General features: G+C 39.4%; 1 protein-coding gene across 1 annotated transcript in view; it reads right to left on the bottom strand.

Annotated features, from left to right (window-relative positions):
- Positions 1-22203, bottom strand: part of ARHGAP28 (Rho GTPase activating protein 28) — a 197326-nt gene that overhangs the window by 57568 nt on the left and 117555 nt on the right. Inside the window, exons 2-3 of the mRNA XM_044666791.1 lie at positions 7962-8164; positions 365-582 (exon numbers count right to left, since the gene is read on the bottom strand). Coding sequence (XP_044522726.1) covers positions 365-582; positions 7962-8164 — 421 coding nt within the window. The remainder of the gene's footprint in view (positions 1-364; positions 583-7961; positions 8165-22203) is intronic.

The raw sequence follows: 22203 nt of genomic DNA, 5'->3' as shown, positions 1-22203 counted from the left end.
GGAGAGAAAAGGAGAAAATCTATAATGTCATGTATATACTCCTATTAATCTTAAGATCATAGGGATTCACCCCAAAGCTTAGATTGGTAAGTAAATAGTTCGGTGCTTCATGCCAACAAAAATTCACATCAGTGCCAAAATAAGTCTCCAACTTTCAGAAAGAGAGGGAGTGAATTTGAGTTTGGATGAGAGATTACAAAAGAAGAATAAAGTTTTATCATTTTTATGTCATAGTCTGTAAAATATTGTACTATGCTTGTTAACCTTTTCTTTCCAATTAAAATGCATTTTAGCCTTACCTAGTCCTTGCTTTCAATTTAAAACAAACAATACAACATTTTTAGAGAGTATATTCATTACTTACCGGAGACTCGGCAACTCCAAAGATGTCTCGGACATCCCTGACTGAATGCTTGTTCTTTTTTCTCATGGTTTGAGTATAGGTGTTATATCTTTTTTGAACTGCAGCTGCCTGGGTTCGAGTCAAGGTGGAAAGCAAGGCTTGTCCATCTTCCTCTTCAGCTCCTGAGATTAGTGTTGATAAACCCACATCTTGCAACCACTCAGCTTCAAGCTCTCCTTCTGCAAAAGGGTTACCAGAGAAGGGTTAGAAACATTCTTTGGACCAAGAGATATCATGTTCCTGGGTGTATTGGGAATGAAGTAGATTAGCTAGAAAACACAATATGGCAATAAACAAAAATAAATGAAAAAGCTTACTATTTCTGATGAATTATTTCAAGAATGTTAGAATTTATTCACTAGTCTTTATATATTGTAAAAAGTTAATTAAAAGATCCCTACTTAGTGCATTTTCAAGTAAGTAGATTATTATTTAGTGTATAGTCAGGTCAAGTGAATCAAATATTCTGATTAAATGAGTTTTACCAAAAGAATAAGAACTATGCCTCCCCTTTTCCATTTGAGCTTCACAATCCAATCACCATTTACTGAATAAGAAACTGAAACTTGAAGCACTCTGCTATAGTCTTGTACCTAGCACGTTTAGCAGGTAGGATTTATGTTGGGTTTTTAAAAAATTAATCCATTTGTTACTTTAAAATTCTGATATAGCTTTCCCTCTCTCTTTTTTCTCTCTCCCCACCCCCTTTCTCTGTCTCTCTACCTCTTTTTTCTCTCCCTTTAGCTCTTTCCCTCTGTCTCTCTCTTTTCTCTCTCTCTTTAGCTCTTTCCCTGTCTGTCTGTCTGTCTCTTTCCTTATCCTCCCTCCTCTCTTTTTCCCTCTGTTTCTGTCTTGGTGTCTCTGTCTGTCTTTCTGATTCCTACTCCATCTCTGTCTGTCTCTGTCTCTCTCTTTCTCTCTCCCTGTCTATGTATCTGTCTCCCTCCCTCTCTCCCTCCCCTCCCCACACTAGAGACGGCATTATTGACAAACAGATAAATGTATATATAAAACTATGTTTTGCTTGTTTCTATTTATCAGTTCTTCCTCTGGAGGTGGACACACGCAAGTCATTCTTCAAACAATATTTATGTTGCTGTATGTAATATTCTCTTGCTTTGTAAGACTGTAATAGAATACTACTGTGCTGTAAAAAATGATGAGCAGGTGACTTTTTTAAAAACATGGCAAGACTAAATGAAATTTTAAAGAATGAAATGAGCAGGTAGGATTTGAACTAAGGTTTGATATAATTTCATTTATGGGAAAAGTTCCTGTACCAATGTAAACAGAGAATTATGATTATGTAATCTTTTTATAATCTTAGAGAAATTTCTTGTGGCCCTCAGAAGTTAAGGGTCTTCTTGTCCAGAGTCACAAAGCCAGTATATGGTAAAAAGTAGGCCTTGAACTCAAGTCTTCCTGACTCCAAAACCAACCAACAGTATCTAGTATGCCATACTGTTTCTTAAGTCTAGGTATATACTGGGTGAAAAGATGGATGGATAGACAGACAGATACAGTGTGCAACTATATCTGTCCGTATAGGCTCTCTCTCTATACGACTCTCTATAGGCATTCAATAAGATCTTCTCCTTCTAAAAATGTTTATTGATACCCATTTTTCATCACCTTTACTTTGAATATATCAATCCGCCTCTTTTCTGCAGTGAGCCATCCCTTAAGATGAAGATTTTTTTTTTTAAAGAGGGGAAAAAAAAATAAAACAGCAAAATTAGGTCACATATCAATTGATTCTGACACCACATTTATTCTGTGTTCACTCCTACAATCTCCTACCTCTGTCAGGAATAATGCTCCTCATTTCTTGGGGTAGAGACATTTTCCCAAAGAATTAGCATTAAATAGACATAATACCATAACAAAAAGTTAATCTTTGATGATTCAAGAGGCAGTCGAGATAATTCACAGAGCCTCAAGGTCATTATAATGAATATTAGTTTTCATTCACTGTACTATAGATATAAGCAGTAATAGAGAATTCTGATTAATTAAATGTCAAATGACATAAAATGTATCACATATCCAGGAATTAGAATTATTCTAAGGGTTCCCTAAAAAAGATCCTATTTTATGGACAAGTAAGAGCAATTAGAAATTCTACTAGGCTTCTTAGAGAAAAGGGAAAACAACATCTAGATGCATAAAAATACTTAATGCCACGCTTTTTGTTGTATCAAAGAATTGGAAACTGAGGGAGTGCCCATCATGGCTGAGCAAATTATGGTAAGAACAGAATAGAATATTATTGTGCCAGAAGAAATAGCAGAAGAGATAGATTCAGAGACAGCTGAGGAAACTTGTATAAACCTATGCAGAAAGAAGTGAACAGAACCCAGGGAACAATTTATATGACCCTTTCTGTATTATAATTCCTTCCCAGCACTGGAAAAGAAAACAATCGTGTTAGATTTAAGAATTATGATCAATGCAATGCACCCACTACTCCAGAAAATGGTCTGTGATTCAAGCCTCTTAGCAGAGGTGGCTTCAGAACAAAAGATATTTTTCTAATGTGGGCAATGTGTAAATTTGTTTTGTTTTACTGTACTCACTAAAAGAGAAGGTTTATTGGGGGAGAGTGAGGCATAATGATAGCATTATATTTCACAAAGATAATATTTTATTTATTCACAAAGATAATATTTTAAAGAGAACAGAAAAAGAAAAACAACAAAATATTCTTTCACAAGAGAGAGCAGAAGGTGGTTCAAGAAAGGAACCCGGACAAGCAAAGCAATGTTGAGAGTAGCATGTCATTTTATATAAGTATATATATTTAAATCATATATATTACATATATATGATGACATGCTGTATATAGGGAGAGAGAGGGAGACAGAGAGAAAGAGAAGAGACAGATAGACAGAAAGAGACAAAGAGACAAGACAGAGAGAAAGAGAGACAGAGACAGATGGAGAGAGAATAGAGGGAATATATATATATTACAGATACACACAAAATAGAGTATGGCAGAGATGCCACTGTCACACACCACTCCTCTTTTTCTGTTCACTGCCAATGAACATGTCCCTATCTGTTGAAATTTATCCATCATAAAAATAAAGAACCTTTTTAAATGGTTTGAAGTAGCACTGGTCTAGAAGCACTGGTCTATGCTTGCATAGTGATTGCAGACTTCTAAAGTGCATTTTCTTAAGTAGGTAAATATTTCACTTGAAATCTAATTTGGGCTATCCATTTACTTTGTGAGTTCTCTGTAAACTCATAGATAATTCAAAGATAAACTTCAGCTCCACCCCTGCTTAAATCATAGCAAATATCTGAACTAAGTCAGCCTGAATGGATGACGTTTTCCTTTAAGCTTTAAGATTTGATGCAGCATTTTATACCTGGAGACAAAGTTTACAAAAGTGCTTTTGTCTTCCTCTGTTTTTTTTTTCATGAAAGAATACCTCAGGTTGTTTATCTAAGTGGAAGGCATTACAAAATGTGGTTTTAGGTATAGAACTTGAAAAGAATAGGGATAGGAACTGCACCTGTGATTTTAATGCTAGTGGGAACTCCCAGGTGAGGAAACTCACTGTAGCCATAGAGGTTGGTCATTTTCTCCACAACTGATACTCTCAGAGAGTTTCCTAAAGAACTGAGAGGTTATGAGATTTGTTCAAGGTGACACTGTGTGTCAGAGGTGGAATTGGAGCTTTCTGGGCTCCAATTCTATATCCATTATGCCACATTTCTGACTTGTTTAACACACACACAGACACACAGACAGACACATGCACACACACACACACACACACACACACACACACACACACACACACACACACACACACACACACCTGTCTCCTTTCTGCTAGTCAAATTCAAACTTCACTCAAGGATCATGTTATTTTATCATCCTAATTCTTTATTCTCCTTTTCCCCCAGTTGCAATATGGATGAACTTTATGGAGATGACTAAGCCAAATCAGTCTTTAAGATGTAAGTTAGAAGAATATTTAAAGCTGTCTAAAGATGCAAAGGCTAAGTGGCAAGGTAGATGGGAGTGCCAGTGAAGTCAGGAAAGATTCTTAGGACTTCAGAAGTTCAATTTTAGCCTCAGACACTTACTGGTTTTGTGTGACTCAGTGAGTCTTTGAACCTTGTTGGCCTCAGTTTCCTCATCTGTCAAATGAGCTAGAGAAGGGAATGGCAAACCAATACAGTATCTTTGCCAAGAAAACCCCAAATGGGGTTTTTTAGAGTCAGACACGACTGAACAATGACAACAAAGATGAAAGATCGACTAGCCCTGTCTTACAAAGAGATTACACAGCAGAAGTGAGGGGCACAGGATATTAAAAGAAGACTTGTCCACACTTAAAAGCGTGATCCTCCTGTTTCTCTTCCTCATAAAAGACAACCAAATTCCAGGGGAGTAACTTTTTTATTTTATGGCTTCCAGTGTGATTTTATTGTTTTGTTTTCATGGAGATGGTTATTAAGTTGATGATAATAAAATGATTTTCAGAATAATCATCATCCTGTAGGATAGCCTATTAAAGTGGTAGCCTCCTAAAAGCTTCTTAGAAAAGAAGAGGAATCAGGAGAGCAGCCTAGGAATGAACCCCTGAGGGCAGGAGGATTTGAGAAGAGTCAAACCATTTTTCCATGACATTCATGCTCGTAGTCAGCCCAGACAGCAGCCAGACTGACCCATGCACTGGATATTTCCCTGCCTGCCTCTGCCCCTCCCACACCTTTGCCTGGGGCCAGTGAGGTCCTCCCCTCACCCCCATCTCTTCTGCCATTTTTCATCAGGTCAAAGAAGGTTGTCCAGGACTGAGGGGAGCCTGAGATCTGGGATTGATGCCGCATGGACAAGACCTGATCGTTAGAGAAGAAGAATTAATTTTTTAATGAAATAACAGATAAAGGCAATAATTCTAATGTTTCAAGTAAATGCTGATGAGCATTAATTTTTCAGACTGATATTTGTCTTCTTCTTTTTTTTTTAAACCCTTCCCTTTTGTCTTAAGATTCAATACTGTGTATTGGTCCCAAAGCAGAAAAGCTGTAAAAGCGAGGCAATTAGGGTTAAGTGACTTGCCCAGGTTTACACAGCTAGGAAGTATCTGAGACTGGATTTGAACTCAGGAAGATGAGTCAGTCCTCTGTCCATCAAGACCCCTAGCTGCCCAAGACAGGTTTAGTCCCGTACATACTTTATGTGGCTGTTAAAAAGAGAAAATGAGATAGACATGGGACACTCTGAAAACCCTAAAATCTCACATAAATCTTAGCTAGATACTGTTATTATCCAGTGAGGCTATAACTCCATAGCATCTCTGATCAACTTGCTAACTAGCTGACTCGCTTGCTCCAGCATAATGTTCAAAGTATCAATAATCAATAATCAATTATTAAATAGCACATAGTATGGGCCAAGCACTCTGCTGAGAGCCAGAGATTCAAAAAGAGGCAAAAGACCATCCTTGCCCTCAAAGTGCTGATAGTCTCAGCACCAGGAAGACCTGGGCACATGGCTGTTTCTGCCCTACGGGCCATCCTGGGTCATGCCTGAAGCCTACCAGGACTGGGCAGCAATCAGTCAATTCCTGTCTACCCCGCTAGGGAAGAGTACCCCATGGGGACTGCTGCACACCCATGAAATCACGGGTCTAGCAATAGAGAAAGACATACTATAAAGTATATAAGTCAACTATAATATAAGTATGAGATAATATAAGTACATATGAGATCTAGAAAGTATGTGAGATCTAGAAACCCTATTACATAGCTATGCACACAAATATGCAATATGGATGCACATGTGTAGTATATGCACACATGTGCACAATATATGCATGGGGAAACACATGTCTATAACATGGATACAGATATAGACTTATACATACACATTTATTAAACTGATCTGAAAGATATGAGAAGCAAGACAGAATAAGGGTGTTGAGGCAAGGATACTAATAGGATTCATCAGCAGATCACAGGAGCAGCTGGGTGGCTTAGCGGATTGAGAGCCAGGCCTAGAAACGGGAGGTCCTAGGTTCAATTATGGCCTCAGACACTTCCCAGCTGTGTGACCCTGGGCAAGTCACTTAACCCCCATTGCCTAGCCTTTATTGCTCTTCTGCCTTAGAACCAAAACACAGTATTGATTCTAAGACAGAAGATATGGGTTTAAAAAAAAAAAAAAAGGCAGAACACAAGAATGCTAAGCCATTGGCGATTTTATGGATGGAGTAAAAATGCAGGGCTCTGCTAATGTGTACCAATTAGAGAGGCAGCTGGGTGGCTCAGCAGATGGAGCACCAGGCCTAGGATCAGAAGGAAATGGGTTCTGATCCGGCCTTGGATGCTTCCTAGCTGTGTGACCCTTGGCAAGTTATTTAACCCCAATTGCCTAGCCCTTGCCCTTCTGTCTTAAAGTTGTTACTAAGATAGAAAGCAAGAATTAAAAAAAAAAATTAAAAAAAGATGCTAATCCTATTATAACAAGGGTACAGACCACACAAGACTGATGCTTGAGTGACTTTGTGAGAAAGGAGCCTCATGAAGACTGGAGGCACGGAGACCAGAGGCAAGCGTGATGTGCCTTATTAGCTAGGAAACCCGATATTCAGAAGGAAAGAGTTGTCTTTCAATTCCATGGCTTTGCTTTCCCATAGCTGCTAATCATAGCTATGTGAATTCAACAAGCCATGGGATAAATCCAACTTTCCTCCAGGATACTCCTGACTCCAAAAGGCCAAGGTAGAAGTGGGAGTTGAGCGGGAGGGGAACTGTGGAGAAAGAACGCTCTCTCCTAGTCTAACAAGTTTCTCCTTGTGGCAAGCCTGCTCCACAAGGACTTGGACCATGTCACTAATTACACTCACAGGTCCCTTCCATTTTCCCTGCCCAGTCTCTTTTCTCTTCCCTAGGACCCAAGAAGAGAGGGCTTTGGATAACCTGCATCTAATGGCACCAATCACCCCTGGGCTAGAGCGGCATCATTCCATCAGCATCAGTACCACAAAGGCGGGCAGTCTAAGAGCTGGTCCTCGCGCACCCTCTGGCCTCCAGGCACCCTGTCTCTGCAGTTATCTCCAGGATGCCCCACGTACCCTCTCCACTGTACAGAAAGCCTACAATCCCTGCTCCGTGGGCTCTCTTTCTGTGACACTCACTCCATAATGGCTCTCCCCTGCCTCTGTCAAGCTCTTTTCTAGCCCAGAGGGCAGCTGTGAGGGCTGTGTCAGCCTTTTCTCCAGGGCTCTTAACCTTACAACCTCTAACCTAGGGAAAAAAGCCCATCTGATGTGAGTGCAAATGAATGGCTCTGACCTTCCCTGAATATCCTCAGAGCAGGGCTCAGCCGGTGCTCTGTTGGGGGGAAGAAATGTGACCTTCCTTCAGTTCAAGTTACCCTGAAATTGGCAAGGACTTCCATGAACCTGACGTCACCGGTGCGGTGGCTCACCGGGTTTACTCTGCTGTTTGTTTGCGAGGCACAAAAGAAGAGGGGAGGAAATAAAAAATATCCACTGAAATCATAACTCAGGAAACGAAGTGGGATGGTGCTCACCGTCAGCAGGCTTGACCTCAGCGACCGTCTGTTCTTCCAGTCCACCCTCGCTGTTTTCTTTAATACTTTCAACTTCACACCAGAAATCCTCCATTGAAGTACTATCTACAGAGGCTTGCGAGTTGGACCGGCTGAATGGGGGAGGGTGGAGAGACTCATTGGAAAGCATCCTGTTAATTCTTTGGCAGCGAGGGAGAGATTTTCTGCGGAAAAGAAAGGCATTGATTAAAAATAAAGTCTGAAGTACTTTAGGAAATCACAAAATTAATATAGAAAAAAGTCATTGCTTTAGGCCATAATGTATTGAACTGAAATGGAGTTGGGGTGTTAATATGACTGTTTCCATTCTAGAGGGGTGAAGGTTTCCACATTTGAATGTTCATATGTACATCTCTTGATTTCCTTGAGTACCCTCTGTATCACACTGTAGCTGGACAACAACGTCGTGCTGTTCTTGGGGGTACCCTAATCCTATAAAAAAAGCAAGCTCTATCACATAAGTATCATACCTCAAATGCATTACTTTATATGGCATTATTTCCAATAGGAAACCAAATCCAACTGGAACACAAAGATCCAGTTTGACCCATGTGCCTGTGCTGGTAAGGAAAATCAGAATTTTCAGCAGCTTAAAAATAATAGATGTTTAAGGGGCAGTTCTATAACTCAGTGGACAAAAAACCAGGCCTGCGTATGAAAAGTCCTGGGTTCAAATATGTCCTTAGACACTTCCTACCAGGGTGACCCTGGGCAAGTCATTTAACACCAATTGATTAGCCTTTATCACTCTTCTGCCTTGGAACCAATTTTAAGACAGAAGATAAGGATTTGAAAAAATAGACATTAAAATTAATGTCTTAGACAGTTTCGTATATTTTCTTCTCCTTCTCTCTTGTCAAAGAGTAGGTATAGTATCCCTACTCTCCTGGTTTCAGACACTTACAAGCTATGTGATCCCAGGCAAGCCACAACCTTGTTTGTCTCAGTTTCCTCATCTGCACAATGATCTGAACAAGGAAATAGCAAACCACTCTAGTATCTTTGCCAAGAAAATTCCACATGGGATCACAAAGAGTCAGACACAACTGAAAAACAACTGAAATATTCTCCTCCTCCTTCCCCTCTTCCTCTTTCTTCTCCTCTTCCTCCTCTTCTTCTACTCTTTCCCTTTTTCTCTTCCTCCTAAAAAACATAAGTGGGGAAAATAACAAAATATAGACAACATTATATTTTTAAACTAAGTTATTATAGAGGCAGCATGGATCCTTATTATGAATTATTAGTTCCTGTTTCTATTTGAGTTTGACACTACTACCCTAGACGTTATTTGAACCGTGGCTCTTTTGGGACTCAAATCCTATGTTTGGTGATACCAAAGTAACTCAGATTCTGACTGTGATCATCAAACATAAATTTTCTTTAACTAATGGTGACTACATCACAACATACAGCAACTGATTAACATGGAGAGTCAGTTGGTTACATGTTGTCACATCATCAGTTGGTGGTGCCAAAGGTCAAAGTAAACACAAACAAAAATCAGATAATATAAAGATGAGGAGGTTATGGGAAAGATTGCTGCAGCCCCAAAACAATTTGTTTAAAGAAGCTTTTAGGAAAGAGGAGAGGAAAAGGGATGGTAGGAGAGGGGAGGGGAAGGGAGGAGAGGAGAAAATGATATGTGACACTCTTATTTCCTAGAGTTTAACCAATTCAGAATAGCTATCCTGCCATAAGGGGAATGAAAGAGCCCAGAAGCTGCCTTAGCCAATAAAAATAATCTTCTTGTTAAGAAGCACTTATTCAGAGTAAAAGCCAGGTTGCAAAACATGATGGAAACCACTCTTTTCAGGATCAAGGACTCCTTGGTTACCAGATTCAATCGCCTTTCTCTGTCCTCTTTTTACTTGACTTTGCCATATATGACATCGTTAGTCCCTTATTTAGGATACTTTCTCTTTGGATGGTTTCTTCTTCCTGATGTTCCATCAGTATTTTAGACTGCTCTTTTTGGTGTTTGTTCTTCCTTCTATCCCTAAATTGCCCCGGGTTCCACTCTTATTCCTCTTGGTCTCTCTCCCTCCATTTTCATGCTCGGTGATCTCTGATATCATATTATATAACTGATAACTCCTCAACCTATATTCCTACTTCCAACCTTCACCTGGATGTTAGTCGCACACCTTTAATTGCTTGTTAGACAAATCTACAGAGATGACCTTCTAATGCTTCAAGCTCTACAAGTTTAAATTTGAACTCATCTTACCCCACCAAATATCACAAATTCCCTACTTATGTTGGTGGTACCATTCAACTTTCAAATTTCTCAGGCTCAAATCTCAGTCATCTTTTGACTCTTCTCTCTCCCAACTATAGTCAATAAGTTGCCAAACAAGCACTGAAGAGCATTTGTTGTATTTGTCAATAATTGATAATGATCATTGTTTATCTATGATGTTTGATTCCTATCAAAATGTGGTTGCATGTGTACTTGTTAACAATCTATAGAAGTCTGCCAATGATTTATTAGGTGCTTACAATGTGTCAGGCACACTGCTAAGCTCTGGGGATACAAAGAGAAGCAAAATCTGCCCTCAGGGGGGCTCTTATTCTATTAGAGGGGACAATATGCAACAATTACCTGTATATAGGATACATTCAAGGTAAATGGAAGGTGGTAGCAGAGGGAAGACATCAACATTGGAAGTGGGGAGTGGGAAGAGAATTAGAAAACACCTCTTTCAGAAGATGGGATCTGAATATTAAAAGCAGTCAGGGGAGATAAGGTGTGGAAGTAGGGAGAGAGACACAATTCCTGATATGGGGGCAATCTAGTGAAAAGGCAAAGGGGAAAGAAACCCTAGGTGATGAACAGCAAGAAGGCCAGCTTTGCTTGACTGTAAAAAAGTGTAGAATGACTGGAAAGATAGGCCGAGGCTTCTGCAAAGGGCTTTAAAAAGCAAACACAGGATTTTGTCATTTGATCCTAGAGGTAATAAGGGAGCTATTGGAGTATCAGGTATTGAGATGGCAGGCTTATGCTTGAGGAAAAACATTTTGACAGCTTCATACAAGATGGGTTAGTGGGAAAACACTTGAAACCGGGATACCAAGTAGAAGACTACAAAAGTCCAAGCATGACGTGATGAGGACTTATATTAGGTGGAAGTGTCAGAGGAGAGAAGAAAGCACATATGAGAGATGATAGGAAGGTAGAAATGATAAGATATGACAATGCCAGATATTAGAAATCAAGAATTACCCCAAGTCTGAGGGACCTGGTGACTATGAATATGGCAGTACCCTGAAGAGCAAGAGGCAAGGTATAACTGGAAGGAGAAATAGAATGAGTTGGGATTAGATTTGAGGGTCCTCTAAATGGAAATAATAAGCAAAGCCATGAGAACTAATGAGATTACCAAGCAAGATAGTATAGAGGGAAAAAGAGAAGAGGGGCCAGTGTAGAATGTTGGAGGGACACTCAACCTCGGTCATCTCATAAGCTATCTATGGCTTCTAGTTTATTTCAAATTTCCCAACCCTTCAACAATCAAGTAGCCTATGCATACAGTTCAATGACAGTTATCAATGATTTAATTCATAAAATATCAAACTCTCATTTATCATCTTACTAATGAGGAATCGCTATTAATTAGAATATTCATATATCCATGATACTATAAAAATTCACATCCACAACGAAGACCTTGAGGCATGAAAAAAAAAAATATACCTATTGAAAATTTTAACCAAAGGATTAAACTATGTGAGTAGAAAAGTAATATTAATGTAATAAGTAGAAATGTAATATTTATCATAATAATTACTTCTTCATTGGTAATGTATATGTGATATATGCGATAATATTCTTCATCGATATTTCATGGGACTGTCATTTTATTCATGGAAGACATTCTCTCAGTGATCTAGTAGCTGTTTTCTGAAGTGTTGTTTTAAACCCTTCCCTTACGTCTTAGAATCAATACTATGTGTTAGTTTCAAAGCAGAAGAGCTTTAAGGGCTAAACAATTTGGGTTAAGTGACTTGTCCAGGGTCACACAGCTAGAAAGTATCGAAGGCCACATTTGAACCCAAGATCTCCTGTCTCCATGCCTGGCTCTCTCTTCTCTGAGCCACTTAGCTGTTCCTCTGAGAGCTATTATGGTGAAAAAATTCAGTCAACTTACAGCCAAGCAGAGGCATACAGTAAAAAGAATATCAGAATTGGAGCCAGATGAACTGGGCTTTACCATTTGTGACATAGCAAGTTTAGGCAAGTCACTTAAATTATGAACCTTAGTTTCCATATTTGTAAAAAGAAAGTGTGGGAAAAGACAACCTGTAGGATCCTTCTAGCTCTAAATCTATCATGTTGTTGTTGCTCTTCCTTCACTTTCTAAGAGGACCAATGGCATCATGGAGTGATGTCTTGACTTGTACGATCATCCAACCATACAAAGAATGAGTTTCCTAGGACCTATTAAGCCTGATCCTTGGCAAAACCATGCAGACTGTTCTCTAGTTTGTACTTGGAGCCTTTCTGGATTAGGACTACAGGACTGATGCTTCGTTAGGCTTTGTTCTTCAGTTTTTTCAGTTGTGTCTGACTCTTCCTGACCACATTTGAGTTTTTTGTGGCAAAGATATTGAAGTAAGTCTGCCATTTACTTTTCTAGCTCATTTTACAGATAAGGAAACTAAGGCAGAGAGGTGTAAGTGACTTTCCCAGGGTCACATAACTAGTAAGTGTCTGGGGACAGATTTGAATTCAGGAAGATGAGTCTTTCTGATTCCAAGCCAGGTAGCCTAGCCTGTTGGGCTAATTATCTACTAAACAGATGATTTGATTAAGCACAACACCCCATTCCTCAACCACTCTCAGTAAAAGAGAGGATACTTTACACAATAATTTTCCTTTATCCCTGTGTTCCTGTGGGGGGAAAAAAAATATTTAAGAATCTGGTGTCAGTGTAACTGCTTTTAACATCATCCATCACATTTGCTTTCTAGACCCAAGGTTAAGGTGAGGGCTTAGCTAATGGCTGGGAGTTCTTCAGCCAGTGGGTGGTCTGAGCGGCTTTGCGTTTCAGCCAACATTTGGACTCCAAGGAGGAGAGTGGTAACAAGGGTAATGAATGAAAGCCAGCTGTGGGCATTTGTTGCTTTGTAAAATATAGCTCACAAAAGCCTTGCTTTGGTTTCATTTAGAGATGAAAATATATGCAATTTATCGCCAGAATTACCCGTTTACCATTAATATGGATGATTAGAAGGATACACTGAGTTCTGCATAAAAGAAAAAAAGGAATGGGAGGAGAAGGAAGAGATATATTCCCAGAAAGTTTCCAACTATGCCAAGGCGGGGAGAGGGGAGGAAAGAAGGTCCTAAATCCCCCCCTCATTAGAATTTATCTTTGTTCTTCTTTTCTCTGATATTGTGCATATTTCTGGCCTTTGGACATTTATAGTGACTTTTATTTTTATTCAGTCTTTCAAAATCAAAGAATTTCAGTAAGACACAAAATTTCTAAGAGTAGCATGATTAGAGCTAATCACAGCATTGCTTTTAGCTTCACAAGATAAGCCCTTTTTTGTCTTTTATTTTATCACGTTCTGGACAGCTGAGACTTCAAAGACACCATTATAGATTCCAAGGTAGAAATTGTTTTCCTTATTCTTTTCGAATTTTCATGTTTTTCCCTATGCACTCCTTTGAGAGGCACCAAGGAGTTCATACTTACTAATCTTCGAGGATCTGAAGCTAGTAAAGTTTGTACCTCCTCTTCCTCATTCATATTCAGGGAGCCCTTTAGGAAATCCTGGGGCTTATTCTAATAGTTCATAAACTCTAAAGGAGGTAGGCATTCTTTTTATATATATTTACTTGCTATATTAAAATACCCAATCAACTCCCTCCCTCTCTTCTCTTCTCCTATTTGAGAAGGCATCATGTGGCAAAACATACACACACACACACCCACCAGGCAGGGGGGTTTTCATCTTTTTTTATATCATTTGTCTCCTCAATTTAATAAAGCCTAGGGATCCCTACATGATGTACTAGATAAAGTGCCTAGCATGGAGTCAGGAAGACCTAAGTTCAAATCTCACTTCAGATACTTATTAGCTGTTTGACTCTAGGCAAATCACTTAACCTGTTAACCTCAGTTTCCTCATTGGTAAAATGAGATAGAGAAGAAAATAGCAAATAACTCTTAATATCTTTGCCAAGAAAACCCCAAATTGGATCATTAAGAATCAGACATGACCAAAAACTGAACAACAATGTGCATCCCTTCTCAGAAAATTGTTTTTAGGGGAACAGCGGGTGGCTCAGTAGATTGAGAGCCAGGCCTAGAGATGGGAGGTTCTGGGTTCAAACCTGGTGTGACACTTCCTATCTGTGTATCCCTGGGCAAGTCACTTAACCCCCATTGCCTAGCCCACACTGCTCTTCTGCCTTGGAACCAATACATAGTATTGACTCTAAAATGGAAGGTAAAGGTTTTTAAAAAAATGTTTTTAAGTGCATTAAATAGAATATAATGAGAACCAAATATAATGATATTTAATATATATTAATATCAATATATCAATTATATTTTAATATATGTAAACCTTTTTTAAAGTGTGTGTATTTTTTTTTAAGTCCACCGACCTCTTATTAAGAACCCATGCTCTAAAAGACATTTGATTGGCAGGAATAATCATGCTTGCAATGTATGAATCCTGTGTACTGACCAGGAATTACAGAGCATAAGGCATTGTTATGAGTAAGATTAGATTAGCTAGTTATTAGGTATTGATTATATATTGATTAGGAAGTACCTAGCAGGAAGGAGCTGGAGCTGGGAATTCCAGGTTGGAATGAAGGAGGAGGAAGTCTATGTGTGTTCTGTGTGTGGACTCCATGAGGGGTAGGCAAAAACTGTTGCCAGCCTGGGAGACCTCAGAGCAAAGGACACCTTGCATCCTGTTTTCCCCTGGATCCTGTGTGGTGTGGCATTTAAGGAAAGAACAAGAGAAGAGGACAGTGCTTCAAGCAAACCCCTTACTGCTTAGTTCCTGAGACAACTGTAGCTCCTGGCATCCAGAGATCATCAGTGGATTGCAGTGAGAATCCCAAAGCCACAAACTCTAGCTGTACTCAAGCCTGGCAGGTTCCAGGTTTGAGGCAGAAACCCAGAGACTCCAGTATAGCTCCTTGGGCCCTGTTAGTTAGATAGCTTAGATTAGTGTAGTGAATAAGTCCTTCCCTGTCCCTTTGGGTTTTGTTATTAGGTGTTAAGATTTTAGAGTAGTCATCCCTATCCCTCCTTTTAGTTGCTTCTAATTACAACCCAATTTCACCTTGTTACCTTGTCAGTTAATTCAAGGCCTCTGGCCAGTGACAGTTGGCTGTTATTTTTCAGTTGGGAGTGGTGTAGCTGTACAAGACTTCAGTGTCCAGTTTTAGTCTCTCTTACATCCCAGAGAGTGTTCCCACAAACCCCATAGTTGATTTTTAATATCCCTGGTGATCCCATTACTTATATTTTCCTACAGCATACAAAAGATCTATTCCTATCACGACCAAACTATTAATTTACCAAATAAGTAGATATGCTAAACTATGCTCAAATATAAAAATTTTAACAGGAATCATTTGCTAAGGGATGCTGTTTATGGTAGAAGCTAATGGAGGCACAGGGATCTTCAGGCCTTATTTCTGTAATTAAAGTGAAAATATCCTATTAACAGTCTGTCTACTTGTGGAAAAGGTTTTTTCCAAAAAAACCATCTTTATTAAATACTTTAAAAAGCAACTATATAGGAAGCACTGCCAGACAACTCCAACTGAGAACGTCCCTATAGGTGAAGCCATCTCAATGGGTGTCATAGAATCTCTCTATAAGAAAGGAGGCTCTAAAGTAATGGCACCACTTGGCGCCACTGTGAAAGCAATATGAGAATGACTTTTTTTTAAGTCACATCCAAATATTTTCTTCTGGGTAGAGAACTGACCATGACCTTTCCGTCCTCAAACAGCGAATTATGATCTCTAGTCCTTCCATCTGCTTAGTGAGCCTTAATCTACACTCTCAGACCTCACCATATATGGAGAAAACAGTTAAGAGATTTCATCCCCTGTTTGTGTTTCTTTATTGTGAAACACTAAAAGGCAGAAACTAAATAAAAAAATAGAATGTGATTATGAGACACAGCAACTTTGGTCATGGGAAAAAAAAAAAACTGCCCAGCATTTACCATTATGTTGAGACTTAATTATCCTGGAGTCACTCAAAGCAGAGGATGTTTTCGACATGTCACATTGAGCAGTTTTATGGACAGGGAACACACAGTTATTGACTAAACACAGGTTCTGTGAGCCTTTTTAAGAGTCTTATGGTGGTGAGTATTAAAGAGAGATTTGCTCTTGGCTGGGCAATGTCTTGTTTGTGGCCTCTTTGGAAAAACAGAATTATCTTATATGCTATTATAATTTTTAACATCCTATTTTATATACTTTCTATACTTTTAACACCCTAACTTCCTGATAACCCTTTAGTTAGTCCCTTTTTAAAAAAAAATCAGGATATTCCTGGCTAATTCTGTTAGTTAAAGCTTCCCCCCATACACAAACCAATCCAAGTGGAAAGTCTTTTGACCTACCAAGAGAGGCAGCATGGTGAGTTGAAGTGAACATCCTTCTCTAGAGTCAAAGGATGAGAGTTCCACCCCACCTCTGGCACCAAGGAGGAAGGGGTTCAAATTCCACCTTTTTCACAAAGGATGAGGGTTTGAATCTTAATACTACATGTGTGACCTTGAACAACTAATGGATCTTTCTGAGCCTCCATGTCCTCATTTGTAAAATAAGAGAGTTTGTAAAAAAAGAACTCGAAAACTCCCTTTCAGAACTAGATATGTGAACCCAGAAAAGTACCCTGAGGATACAGAACGATCCTCCCTGCCTGCCTGAAAATGAGGAAGCACAACAAATAAGTAGCTCAGATTCTGAGGAGAATAAGCCTGAATCACTGAGCATATTTCCCTTGAATGGTACAAATATTGACACAAATGGAATCTCAGAAAGATGGTCCTAAGTTCTGGCAATATTGGGTTTTATTAAAAATTCTGTTATCCAAAATACAGCTCTGCCTGGAGAGGCCCCCTGGGAACAGCCTCAACCCAACTTCCCAGATGTCTGGCTACAACTCAGATGGAGAAGAAGATGGGTCCCCCCCACTTTTTTTGGCTTCTCAGTCTTCTTCACATTCTAAAACATTTATAAAGTAAGCTTGATTTAGCTGTTTTTCAGGAAAGCACTTGACATACTCTGATGATAAAAAGCAATTGGTAGTTTCAGAATAATGGATATAACGCCACTGGAGAAGTTGCTTCAGTTCCCTTTTTTCCTTTCTCCATCCTCTTTTTTAAAAAATCAATAAAAGCATTTAATAGGCTTGCCAAAGTAAGGAAAAAACAGCTGCTCTAGAATCAGAGAATATACATTCAAACCCCACCTTTAAAGCTTGGGCAAATCACTTTAACCTCATTATTCCTCAGTTTTCTTATCTGTAAAAAAAAAAAAAAAAAAAAAAAAAAAAAAGCGGAATGGGCTAGATAGTCTTTGGGGTCTCTCCCAACTTCAGATCTTTTGTATACTCTATGCTAAACACTTTCCAAACTGTTTCTCCCCAGCTTCCTGATGCTTACTTGTAATCCTAACATACTCATTCCCATTCTTCTTCCACTAGGCCAGTTTTCTTTTTCTGTGTCTCACTCTCCTGCCCCCTAAACCTCTTCCTAGGAGAGGGAAAGAAAGTAGGCATGGACTAATTGAGCAAAAAGTTCTGCCAAAAGTTAAACATGTCTGCTCCAAACCTCCCTGTTGGCAATAAAGGCTTCAGAAAAATGTGCTGGTAGAGAAAAGTGATGCTAAAACATTACACATGTTCTACAGTTCCTTGACAGGGTATTTTCTTTTCTATTCTTTTTTTTCAATTAACAAGAAATTTTTTTCTCTCCCTCCCACTTTCCCATTATTAACTGGAAAAAAAAGAAAAACCAAAGCCTTTTAAAAAATATGCACAGCCACACAAAATAAATTCCTACCACATCACCCATCTCCATATGTCTTATTCTGCACCTTGAAACCATAAGCTCTCCATCAGGAGAGTTAACATTAGTGGGGAGCAGCTTTTGCCCCTTTCTTCCTTTCCTTCCTCCCTTTTTTCCTTCTTTCCAGTTGTCAAAGCCCTCACGAAGATGAAGTAGCAGAGCCTGAATACAAACCCAGACTCTGCCACACAGCATACTTCCTCCTACACCAGGCTGACTCCTGGAGTCATTCAGCAGGTGAAGGGTGGTTTGTTATTTATCTCCTAATCATCTATGCGGATGATGACAGATGTAAAATTGATGATTTGGAGAAGAGTGGCAAATTGACAAGAGATGTGTGTGCTGTCTGTCCTGCCCGTGTCAAACCCCTGAGTAATTTAGAAGCCTGGTGTATATATTGATTTTGGTCAAGCTCAGTCAATCCAATAAGTGGTTCTTATCACCGCGCCTGAGAAGATAGATTAAAATGAGTAGAGAACGAACTCCGCGACACCTAATCATTGCTGAGAGAGTGTTAGAGTAATGATAGCTCGTCGCTCCTATTTTCTATCTAATTAAGTGATACCCAGTGAAGAATCTATAAGGCAAAGTGTGGGCGATGAAGCGACCAGCTTCCTTCGTGGCACCTTTCCCTGCATTCACAGGGGGTGGGGGAGCAGGTAGAGTGTTCCAGGAGTCAGTCTTAGTCATTTTAAGAGTGTGTGTGTGTGTGTGTGTGTGTGTGTGTGTGTGTGTGTGCCTGGAAAACTGCTTCCACCTCAATTAATCCAGATAAATGCTATAAAAGTAGATGGTTTCTGGATTTTAGAAATTGAAGGGAGTGGTTGGCTATTTCGTGCTGAGTAGCACACACAGTCGTGATCATTTGTGCCTGTGAAGATGTGGATGAATCTGGTCCTGCTACCTGTTTATTGGATGCACCCCGGCAGGAAGGGTTGAGTCTGAATCCCCTTATTTTATAGATGGGGAAACTGAGGGCATTAAGTGACTGGCCCAAGGCCAGCACAGCGAGTATGCGTCTGAGGGAGGATTTGAACCTGTCTTCCCGACCCCAAACAGTATGCTACGTGGAGTCTCTTTCCTCCTTAAGACACCCAAGTCTATCCTGCCTTCTGTTACTTTGGCTCTCCCTCATTCATCTCTATGACATTTTTGTTCAAGTTACAATTTTCCCAGGCACTCTTTAGTGTCGTGAATCACTGCTCTACGAATCTAGTGTTGCATTTTCTGAGTCTCAAGAGAGTGGTTCTGCCAATTCCTCTTCAATGGTGGACCACAGTATCTTGTCAGGGGTTTCCTGGCACTCCCTCGCCCCATCCTAGAGCACCGGACAAGCCTGGGGAAGGCTGCCTCAGCGCCTGGCTCCTAAGGGGGCATTACACGGTCTGGACGGGTGCTTCGTGTGGCCTGGCTTCCCTGGAGAGCATCCTTCGGGAAAGCCCGGCTGGGGGGCTTGTCCTTTTTACACCTTCCTATCCAGCTCGGAGTCAGTACTGCGCATCGGTCCTGCAGCAGAAGAGCGGTAAGGGCTAGGCACGGAGGGTCAAGTGACTCACTCGGGGTCACACACTGAATGACTGCTTCATGAACACGACCGGCACATCTGACCCCTGCAACTCTGAGAGCAAGTTGGGTTTGTTTAAACTGCAGTGTGTCAAACAAGTGGAATTAGAGTACAAAAACACTGAATTTGGCAGGGTGAGCTTAAAAAAAAGGGAAAAACTGTAGGACACTGGTGGATATAATCAATGATGTAGGAATAGAAGTCTGGAGAGGGCAGCACCTTGCTGGGGATGAAATACTGTGTCCTGGAGACAGGAAGACCTGAGTTCATATCCAGCTTCAGACATTTAGTAGCTATGTGATCTTGGGTAAGTCACTTAGCTCTTTCTCTCTCTCTCTCTTTTTTTTTTAAATTTTTTTTTAACTTTTTTTCTATGGTTACATGATTAATATTCTTTCCCTCCCCAGAGCCAACAAGCAATTCCACTGGGTTATACATGTATTATCACTCAATACCTATTTCCACATTATTCATTTTTATAATAGAGTAATCTTTTAAAAGCCAAAATCCCATAACCTATACACGTATAAATAAGTGATAAATCAGATGTTTTCCTTCTGCATTTCTACTCCCATAGTTCTTTCTCTTGATATGAATAGCATTCTTTCTCATATCACTTAGCTCTTCTTTGCCTCAGTTTCTGCATCTGTCAAATGAGCTGGAGAAGGAAATGACAAACCCTATCCAGTATCTTTGCCAAGGAAATGACAAACCCCATTCAGTATCTCATGAAGAAATGGGACACAACTGCATCAGAGCTGGACCTTTAAAGGTCAATAGAATTTCAACTGACATGTAATGGGTGGCATTCCAGGCAGTAAGGAATAAATAATCTGAGGAAAGTCACATAAGTAGGATAGTTCAGAAACTATTCAGAGAAAGTTCCAAAGTCCATTTTGCTTAACCATAGATCACTAAAAGACAAAGTTGAGACTATGAGGAGAGCACCTTGGATGCAACAATCAGGAGGATTCTGTAAGGGGACACTTTGGAATTATTTCATTTTTTTGGATGTTTCAGATTGTTTCATCAACTGCCCCATTCATTTATAAAGTATTTTTTATTCTTAAATACCAAAAATAAAACAATTCACATTTTCAAGAAAACAAGATTATCTATGAATATGCAAATATCTATATGTATAGTTACCTTTTTTAAAATTGAATATTACTTTTAATAAATGCTTATAACAACAACAAGAAGAATGGGACACAACTGAACAACAATAAATAATTCTGGATACTTGGGATCCATTCCAATCCCAGCTATGCTGTTGAATATGGAAAATAAGTGATCTTGATCAATTAGCTTTTTAAAATGAGATGGTTGGACTAGATGATCTCTAAAGTCCCTTTCAGTTCTGATTCTATCAAGTCTTCCTGGCCTCCTTTCTGCAGACTAATTTTTCCATCTACCAGGATGTTTTCATGAATGATGTATGGCTATTGTCTTCTTGTATTCTATTCGTTTCCATTAGGGATCTTTAAGTTGGCAGCTGGATCTCTCCTTGCCCTCCCTATAAATAACTTATTAGCAAACCGTGACCCAGTGCTGCTCTGAGTCATAGAATCCTAGAAGTTTAAAGCTGGAAGAGACCTTAAAAATCACTGACTATAATCTAGCCTAGTCCCTTCGATTTAAAGATGAGGAAATGTGCTCAGGGAGGTTATGTGATGCCCAAAGTCTCACAGCTAATCAGGATGGGTCTCCTAGCTCCTAATAGAGTACTCTGTTCTATCCTAGAATAAAGACTCTGATCTATGTTTGGGGTTGGTATAACTTTCTCTCTCTCAACCCAAAAACCAAAGGGTCAAAGATTTTCCAGTTAGATATAGCCCCTGCTTTTATTGAAACACACTTTATTATTGAAAACAGCATCATAATATTTTAGGGAACAATAAGTTTTCTGATAGGAGTAACTGATGTTGAACCCATGTCAGAGTACTTAGTCTCAGTTCCTTGATATTACCAACACTAAATCATAAAAACAAAAACATGAAAAACATATTGTTAAAAGTATTTAAAATTTATTTAAATCATCTAAAACTTATAAAGAATCTATCCTATGAGGGCCAGGTAGTTAGCACAGTAGATAGAGTGCCAGGCCTTGAATTGGAACAATCCAAGTTCAAATCTGGTTTTAGACACTTCCTAGTTGTGTGACCCTGGGAAAGTCTCTTAATCCCAATTGCCTAGCCCTTATTGCTCTTCTGTCTTAGTATACTTAGTATTACTTCTAATGCTGAAGGTAAGCATTTTTTTTAATCATCTATTATGTGCAAGGTATCATACTCTACTGAACTACCTCTCACACTGACAATATAATCTATAATAAACTCATTTTCATAGATCATAGAATTGCAGCATTTGAAGGGAACTTCAAAATACAATTGCTTATCATTCTGTTTGCTTTCTTAGAAGATGGCCTTTGGGAGATGATTTTTGAGGGTTCAGATCTCTAAAAAAGAAAAAAAAGGAAAGAAAGAAGGAAAGCAAGAAGGAAAGAGGAGAAGGAAGAAGAAGAAGAAGAAGAAGAAGAAGAAGAAGAAGAAGAAGAAGAAGAAGAAGAAGAAG

Source organism: Gracilinanus agilis, chromosome 1, assembly GCF_016433145.1.
Source record: "Gracilinanus agilis isolate LMUSP501 chromosome 1, AgileGrace, whole genome shotgun sequence".
Lineage (NCBI taxonomy): Eukaryota > Metazoa > Chordata > Mammalia > Didelphimorphia > Didelphidae > Gracilinanus > Gracilinanus agilis.
Note: the sequence above shows the minus strand (reverse complement) of the source record. Positions and strands in the feature narration are given on the sequence as shown.